The sequence below is a fragment of the Mus pahari genome, chromosome 23 (assembly GCF_900095145.1).
Source record: "Mus pahari chromosome 23, PAHARI_EIJ_v1.1, whole genome shotgun sequence".
Lineage (NCBI taxonomy): Eukaryota > Metazoa > Chordata > Mammalia > Rodentia > Muridae > Mus > Mus pahari.
The window spans coordinates 29,339,372-29,348,171 of record NC_034612.1 but is presented as its reverse complement, the minus strand read 5'-3'; the positions used below and the strand labels follow the sequence as shown (position 1 = coordinate 29,348,171).

Sequence of the window (8,800 nt, the reverse complement as noted above, 5' to 3'; positions counted from 1 at the left end):
TGTAGACCAGGCTGGCCTCGAACTCAGAAATCTGCCTGCCTCTGCCTCCCAAGTGCTGGGATTAAAGGCGTGCGCCACCACGCAAACTTTGAACCTAGTGTTAGGGAGGCGAAAGCAGGTAACCCTGAATGAGGCCAGCATGGTTTGCAGAGTGAGTTCCAGTAAAATCAAACAAAAATGTAAGATACCAGGGTGTACCCCTAGTGCTGCGGAGGTGTAGACAGTGACTGGCCTGCTACACAGAGGAACCCCTGTAATCCAAAGCCCTGTCTAGTCTTTTGTTTCCTCACTCAAAAATTGCTTGGGCCAATTGGCTGATCCTGTTGAGTGACAGACAGCTCAACTCAGAGGAAAAACGAACCATTCAGCAGGCCTGATGACACAGGCTTGTCCTCCTAGCTACTTAGGGATCCGAACCTGCATGATCAAGAATTCTAGGGCTGCCTTAGTCAGACCTGAAGGCACACCGCCTCAAAATAGTAAGTGGAAAAAAACAAAACAAGTGTAGCATGTGAGATGTCCTGGGCTCTATTCCCAACAGGACAAAAAAAACAAAAAAAAAAAACCAAAAAAACAAAAAACAAAAACCAGTCACTTTATCAATCATTATGTAGTTGTTTCTACATGTAAAACTGAACTTTATTTTTTAAAGACAGGGTTTCTCCGCCTTGGCTGTCCTGGACCTCACTTTGTAGACCAGGCTGCCCTCCAACTCACAAGAGATCAGCTTGTCTTTGCCTCTTGAGTGTTGGGATTAAAGGTGTGTGCCACCACACGTGGCTACAGATTTTTATCTAAAGGATAAAGCAAGTGCCTTCCCAATATAATTAAGTTTTTTGTTTTTTAAAGGCACTAGGGACACTGTGATGAAACTAGGTGTTGCCAGACTGGTTTGTATTTATAGTGTCTCGTTTACAGAAAAAAATCCCCAACAAGGCTGCCCTTCAGGTAACCTGTGATTAGAGCAAGGGCTAATGTTTCCATAAGCTGACTAAACCCCCTGCTCCGAATCCAGGCCGCCCAGTAGGTAAAGAAGTCTTTGACACCAAGGCTCATTCCACACCTGCCAACGCCCTGGACTGAGCACTTATGGAGGGGAATAAATACTGCAAGACTGGTCCCTGATAGCTTGATAACTACCGCGTGTGGCCTTAACCATGCCCCTCCCTCCTATGTCCGCCTGGCTACTTGCCAGGCTCACTCTGGGCATGTGGGGAGGAAGTGGGGATTGTCCTCAGATGTAAACAAGTATCACTCACGAGCCAGAGGGCTCCCAGAGCACTGATATGATTCTTCAGCCCCCAACAGGGCTTCAAGGCAGTGAGGCTACTGTGTACCGTGTCATCCACTGTCATGGCAGCTTTATCCAGCCCACAGAACACACCGTGCCCGGATCAAGCTAGAGGGAGTGACTGTAGGAGGAGTTCCACAGCACGTGGGCCCTAGGTGACAGTAATGGGTGGATGACAATGTGCAACTGGCACTGTACCTCTCTTAGGCACAGATAACCACTTTCCACTCGTTTTACTGAAGGCCTAAAATTGCCCTCAAACAAAACCTATAAAAACGAAAAGTAGGTGTAAGGGGCCCAGGGGCCAAACCCACACGACGGACATGGAGCAGAAATGCTGATGTCCCGCAGTCAGGAATAAAGTTCTACGTAGGAATTATCAGCAGGCAGATGCACACAGGCAGGAATACCGATGGCCACAGGCTGGCCCACGGTGTCAGCATCTGGCCACACTTTAGCCGGCGGTGCAACTCCGATCATGGCCCCAGAAGGGAGGACCAGGTGAGACTACTCCGACCACAGGACCCGCCAACCAGCGGAAGCCTTCGGGGAAAGGGAGGCCGGGCGAGGAAGAGGGTGTGATAGAGAAGGAATGGCGGGAAGAGAGGCCTGTAAGAGGGAGGAGGCCTAAGGGAAAGAGGCCAGCGATAAAACCGAGCCCAGGGAAGGGGAGGCCTGAGAAGAAGCGGGCTGGGGAAGGAGGCCTGGGAAAAGGAAGGAAGGCCGGGGGAAGGGCAGCTCCGATAGGGAGGCAGGGACCCCGCAAGGCGAGGCCGAGAGAGGAGGAGGGGGAAAGCAGGCAGAGAAGAGGAGGCCCTGCCGAGTAGTACGAGCCCGCCGCCCCCGCTCTGGTCCGCGACAGGCAGCCGCACAAACCAATGAGGGTGCGGGGCGCCGCAGCGCAGCCAATGAGCAGCGGCGGAGGTGGGGCCTCGGCGCTAAGCCGCCACCCGCGCCCACCTGAAGAAGAGGGTCCGGTACATCTGGTGCGCCTCGTAGTAGTCGCCCTTCTCGACGCTGGCACGTAGCTTGCCCTCCACGCGCTGGACACCGCCGCGGTTGCGGGCGCCGTTGCGGGCGCCCTCCTGCTCTGCCATCGCCGCCGCCGCCGCCGCCGCCGCCGCCGCCGCCGCCATGGGCCGGCGTTCCGCGCAGAGCTGACGCTGTCGCAGGCGCGGTCGGCGGCGCCTCCCGGCTTCCGTCCCTGCGGCCGCCGCACTCCTTCTACGGTGGCCGCGAGGAGCCGGGCGAGGGCGGGCGCGCCGCGGGCCGCACGTGATCGAGGCGGAGCCGCGCGAGGACACGCCCCTGAGGGGGGTCTGAGGACCCCGAGAGCACGGGCCAGCGAAAGCCGGCCGGGTGGGGCTCTCAGACTATCGCGGGAACTGGGTAGTAGTCTTGCGAGAGCGGGCGGGACCGAGGTCTTGGGCGGGGCTACACGCCGAGCTGGGGCGTGTCGTCACTGCACAACGTAATCAGCCTCGTAGGCTGCGCGAGTAAACTGGGACGGAAGAGTCAGCGATGAGGCGTCGTATTCGCGCGCCCCCTGAAATTACCCTGAGCGCGTGGATGAACCAGACACAGTGTAGAAGCTCTGGCCTGTCTCGTACCTGCCCGGGGAGTGCCCCTGCAGGTGGCAGTCATCCTTAGTGACATCCGGGACAGGGCAGTATGCTCAGGCTAGAACCTGTGATGTCTCCAAGAAGACCTGGCAGTGGTTGGAGCAGGTGACAGCGGGGAAGGGGGGAGTGGTCATGATTAATTGGGGGAGGATGGGCGGTGCTGGCCAGGGTCAGAGTTGTCATCTGACAGCATCTAAAACCCTACACATATCCTTAAATAATGAGTTTGGATGCTGGAGATGAAGTTCAGGGCGTCTATTTTTGTTCAGTTAACAGCTACATTTTACTCTGGCCCTTGAACTTGTGACTCTCCTGCCTCAACTTCCCTACTATCACAGTTCTATGCCTTCACCCGGGCCAGCGGGATTAGCATTTTCTGCACCACACCCGTGTGCATGCTGAAAGCGTGGTAAAGAAGTCTGTAAACGTGATCTCTTGCTGTGGGGTCCGCTTAAATCCAACATAAACCCAACATAACTCAAACACCACGTCAACACGCAGGTAATCAAGCTGCTATCGGTCAGGGCCGCCGAACAGGCGGAGCTGAAGTATAACACTGAAGGGACATTGTACAGCATAAAGGATGAAACTAGAGAGAGGGGGTGCTGGGTGGGCTGTAGCATTGTCTAATCATAATCTGACCTAAGGGGTTGGACAAGGGCGTTCCCGGTGGATCAGGGTAGGTTGGTTCCTAGGCCTGGAAACATGAATTTAGTTTGACCCTGCCAGCAAGATGAAGTTGTCCTTGAGATGGCTGGACTCAGACAACTATTTCCTTACAACAGAAGCTGTTCAAAGGAAGCTATTGGGAAGTCCCTAGCTAGGGACTAGGACTAGGACCTTGAATTTTGTTTATATGTTTTATATGTTTAATTTTGATATGATTAAATGGAGCCTGAAAACAAGATGGTAGTACTTTAGAATAAATGCCTTGCTTGTTGCCAGCACTCTGACAGTACCGTGCTCACCCTTCTGTGATGAGGGATGATGCTCTGGAGCACTACCACGTAAGGACCATTTGGACGCAGCATTCTACCTGATGATCCAGACATCTAGTAACAAAGGGGCAAGTGATTCATGCTGCATGAGCGTGCTACCAGGGGATGTGTGTTACTTGTCTGGATGGGACATTGTAGTAGCTTGTCATAAATTCTTTTTGGAACTTTTCCCCCTCCTAGATAGGGCCTATTATGTTGCTCTGGCTGAGTGTTCTGCAATTTGCTATGTACAACAGTCTGGTCTTAAACTTACAGTGGCCCACCTGCCTTTGCCTCCTGAATGTTGGGATTAAAGGTGAGCTGTTTAGCAGGTACTCAAGTCAAGAGAGCAAAGCCCTAGTAACAGGTTCCTCTTTAAAACAGAAACAGGGGCTGGAGAGATGGCTCAGTGGTTAAGAGCTCCTACTGCTCTTCCAGAGGTCCTGAGTCCAATTCCCAGCAACCACATGGTGACTCTGACTCACAACTTTCTGTAATGGCATCTGATGCCCTCTTCTGGTGTGTCTGAAGACAGCCTGGTCTACAGAGTGAGTTCTAAGATATAAGAGCCAGGGTTACACAGAGAAACCTTGTCTTAGGGTGAGAAGGAAAAAAGTAAAGGAACGCCTATGAACTGAGGATGCTTAAATCAACTGACACTTCTCTATACATGGTAGGAACCAGAGCTGTTAAAGGGTATGAAAAATGCTCCAAAAATATATTTGGCAGGCTGTAGTAGCAAGGTGCTCTGGCTCTGGAAGCTGAGCTCAGGGCCTTGTAACCACATCCAGACCCAAAGCCTCTGGGCCCACTTCTTTGAGCCTGACTGGACTGTCTCTGAGCAGATTCCTCTAAGCAGGAAGAGGCCGGTGGAGGCTTTGAGTGACAGTGGCAGTGCCTGCAGGACTTAGCAGGAACTCTTCAAGCACACAACCTAGCAATCCCTCCCCACTCACATGGGCCGAGAGAAGACAAGCTGAGAAAAGAAATACACACTTTTATTATTCACTTGAAATAGCACATGCACTTTTAAAAATTAACTCTTTTATTTAAACATCTCAACAGCATCTTAATTTGGTGGCAGTAGAAGCATACCAAAGACAAGTGTTTTGAAAAGCATTTACAAAAATACATTGCACAAAGTCCTATCTTGCATCTTTAAAAATAAATATTTGAAATATCTCCACCCCCAATTCCCCAATTTAGTTTAATATAGGAAATTCTGACTTCTGCATGTAACCTTGAGTATGCAGAATGTGTGCATATCACACAACCTGGCCACACAGGCAGTGGCTCTAACCCTGCGGAGTGGATGTGCTCTGGGCCACTGTCTTAAGGACTGCTTGCAACATGCATGAAACCCCAGAACTCTGAGCCCCAGCAGGTGAGCTTGTACTCTGCCAAGGCTGCCTAACCAATGAAACTTAACAATTCTTTAGGTAAGACATCTAGACACTTTAAGTGTCCAGATGATGTATCAGTTATAAAGTCTGCTCACAAAAGTCTAAATATTAAATATAACCAAATTGGAGTCAGTGAGAAGGGCTGATAATGTGCAGAGTCAAACCCAAGGGCAGCACAGAATGCTGCTGTGGTAAAGACCAAGAGTGGCAGCCACTAGCACCATCTTAGTGTTCCCTCTTCGGCAGAGACTAACACAGCTCAAGGACACCAGAGCATAGCTTCTCAAGGTTCCTGCCCATTCTGTGATCTTCGGGGAATGGCCTGGCTGAGACCCAAGAGCACCATTCATGGTGTGCACACCCCCACTGCTCTTTTGCAAAGCCCAATCTACTCCCCTGGAGTCCCAGCTCAAAGCAGACATAGCCTCTCCCCACCAGGGAACCTGGAAGGGGTCAGACTGAAGACAGAGCAACAGTTTTCCCTGAAAGAAATGTGGGTTTAGCAGATGGGACTTTGCCTTCCTGACATCCAGAGGATGGCCAAATGCATAGCTCTCAGCCTCTATGTCAGGAGCCTGGAAACCTGCCAGTCTGTCTGCTTCCTGACTTTATGCATTCAAGCAAATCCCCAAGTCAAAGGGAGTGTCCGAGAACCATACATTCAAATGAATTAAAAAAGCCTCCCAGGCTTTTGGGCTTTAAGCACACACGCAGAGCCTCAGAGGACTCAGCCTGTCCTCATGACCATAGCACATTTATTGAAGGGTGATTGACAAGTTCCTATGCTCACGTGCTCTCTTTCTCAATTGAGTTCCAGTGTTATGGCGTCTTGGTATATACAGACATGTACATGGCTGGAGCGCTCTACTGGATGGGCTCTCCGTGGACTCGGAACCGGTAGAGGCAAGTGTACTCAGGGTGGCCCCAGTTGGACAGGACCCGGAGCTCTACTATCTGGAAGGCTTGGTCAGATCTTTCCTGAAGTTGAGAGATAAGTTATTTCACATTAGCAGAGACCACCCACCACCACCAATCCCTTGCCTCCATGGGATATGGTCACAGGATGTAGCCATATCCCAAATAAGCCTCAAGAGTGATTGGGACTCATGGGCTAGCATCTTTGGTCTTTTACTGAGGCATAGAGTTGGGCCATGGGGTGGATCCCCACTTGCCTGCCCCACAAAGGCATGAATGAGGGAGGAAGGATCCTTGTGCTTACCAGTGTGTGGAACATCTGGAGTGAGTCCCCTTCCTGGTCATAGGTGAACCGTCCCAGAGGCTGCCCCTCTTCTTGATACTCGGTTTCCAGTCCCTGCAATGACCATGTGTTATCACAGAGATAATACTAATCACTACTCAAGCCCTGCTTCCCTTAGTGACAAGTTATTTCCCTATGAAAGACCTGAAAAGGCCCTCCCTGGACAGGCACACTGACTTCCTGTAACCCACAATCATTCAAGAGCAACTATGGCTACTCCCATTAGGGAAATATGCACTTAGCCAACACAGGGCCAGCTTGTGATGAGGTGATGTGATCACTCTTAGCACCCTCACAACCCAGATGTCCTCAAAAACTCCTGTGCAGATTCTGGGTGTCGCAAATAAGGGACAAAAGCATGATGTGAGCAGCAGACAGGCTGAAGCAAGGTGAGAAGTATGAGAAGATCTGTAGACAGATGGTTGGAAAGGTGGGCAAGAGTCACCATCCCTAAGGCTACCACATGTCACTTATGCTTACAATGATGGGGTCTATATTAGAGGAAATGTAAAGGACTTTATAATAGGAAAGGGCTTCAAAGGCAATTAGCAGATACTAACTACTAATGGAGAGTAACAACAGGACTCTGACAGTGAAATATGACTAAGAGAGGTGGTGAGTTCCAAAAGCTATGAGATCAAAGTGGCTTCCAGAAAGAGAGAACATAAGCATTGTGCGTTGATCTGTTGTCACGATACATGAGCTGAACAGCAGCACACTGCTGTGCTAGCACAGCAGTTTGACATTCCAGTGATGCTGACTTAGAAGGATAAAGAGGACAGGGCCAAGGGCTGCCCAGGAAATAATCTCAAACCATTATTACCCTCTGGATTAAGGAAATGTCTCTCTAATGTGGAGAGGAGAAAGCTGTTTCCAGAGTGCCAGCAATGTTGTACTCACATAGACTGCGAAGTCCCTGGGGGCACTGGAGATGTTACCAGTGGGTGATAGCGTCTTTGGAATGTGCTCCATGGTGAATGTGGTTGGGTAGATCTTCATGGATAACCGCACCACCAGGTACCCCTGGGAACCTTTGAACGCCCAGCAATTCCCTGGGTAGATATCGGGCTAAGGAGAGAGGACAGTAAAACTCAGGCTGGGCCAGGACTTGTCAGGAGAACCAAATCTGGATCACAGGACTGGGACAGTGAATTCCGGAAGAACCAGAGGGGCTGATAGCCATGCCAATAGCATACTCATGTGCCTACGCAAGCAAGGCTTCCATGAAACCCAAAAGGACAGCAGAGTGGAGTGTACAGCAGAGACCTGGCTATACCATGTTGAATACCAGGCACACCTATGATGCCCTTTAATTTTCCATGGGCACAAATGAAAAGCTAAAAATCCAATCTTCCCAGTTTTTGAGAAAAATAAAAAATTACGACATTGCCTATATCCAGGTAAATGAGATGCACAAAAGCTCAGGGTCTGCTGGGTAAGCCTCACAGCCTGACTTGCAGCAGGGAGACTAGCCTGCAGTCATGACTACCAGGGCCCCACACACTGTCACCTGTCGGCATTACTCAACAGACACATTTCAAAGTGACAGCTGCCTACTCCAAACCTTGGTTCAATGTTCTTTCATTGTCCTACATTATGACATGCCTTCCTAAATTTCTGGTACTTTCCATTCCACTTTTGGACCACACAGATGATCGTGGACACAAATACAGATAGAGATCCTGGGATGAGGAGTTCAGGGTCATCTGTGATGATATAGGGAGCTGGAGTCCAGACTAGGCTAGAAGACACTGAAAGCAGGGTGGGCTCTTGCACTGGGGGCCTCAGTCTCAGATCTGCTGAAAAAACCTCCACTTCCTGAATTTGCAAAGTCTGAGCCTGTGTACACGGGTCAGAGAGACTCACTGGGGCTTCATAGAAAAGTACTGCAAACTGCTTCAGTCCTGGCCATTCAAATGTTCCCTTTCCCTGAGAGGCAAACCACAGCAGTGCAGATGAAGTCGATGCTCCGTGCCTGGGGACACAGTGGCTGTTCTCAGTTGGCTAGGGCCCATGACAGCACAGGCAGAAAGCAACCAGCATGGCTCTTGTGGCCCTCCTATGATGCTCCCTGCAGCTCTCCTCTCTGTAGTCACACAGCAGGACCAGGAAGGGTCTCAAAAAAGACAGAGAGGCTGCATACGTGCATGTCCAGTGCCAGGAGTAACTTTTGAGTATGGCCTGGTACCTTCCAATGAGGTTGCACACTGAGTGCTAGGGTCCTACCAAGTCTCAATGCTTTTTTTAAC

The 8,800-nt window shown here is 50.6% G+C and overlaps 2 protein-coding genes across 12 annotated transcripts in view; both read right to left on the bottom strand.

Annotated features, from left to right (window-relative positions):
* The window catches only part of Get4 (guided entry of tail-anchored proteins factor 4), a 17,841-nt gene extending 15,279 nt beyond the window's left edge, over positions 1-2,562 (bottom strand). Inside the window, exon 1 of the mRNA XM_021222734.1 lies at positions 2,252-2,562. Within this exon, the coding sequence (XP_021078393.1) occupies positions 2,252-2,427 (176 nt within the window). The 5' untranslated portion in view covers positions 2,428-2,562. The remainder of the gene's footprint in view (positions 1-2,251) is intronic.
* Positions 2,563-4,787: 2,225 nt separating this feature from the next.
* Positions 4,788-8,800, bottom strand: part of Sun1 (Sad1 and UNC84 domain containing 1) — a 48,966-nt gene continuing 44,953 nt past the window's right edge. For 7 of the 11 annotated variants that reach the window (XM_021222590.2, XM_029533482.1, XM_029533476.1 and 4 more), the window contains 3 exons: positions 7,452-7,619; positions 6,513-6,605; positions 4,789-6,271 (listed from right to left, as the gene is read on the bottom strand). In XM_021222590.2, coding sequence (XP_021078249.1) covers positions 6,158-6,271; positions 6,513-6,605; positions 7,452-7,619 — 375 coding nt within the window. In that variant the 3' untranslated portion in view covers positions 4,789-6,157. Of the gene's footprint in view, positions 6,272-6,512; positions 6,606-7,451; positions 7,620-8,800 lie in introns of all 11 variants that reach the window. The other 4 variants (XM_029533481.1, XM_029533484.1, XM_029533477.1 and 1 more) reach the window with 3 other exon arrangements.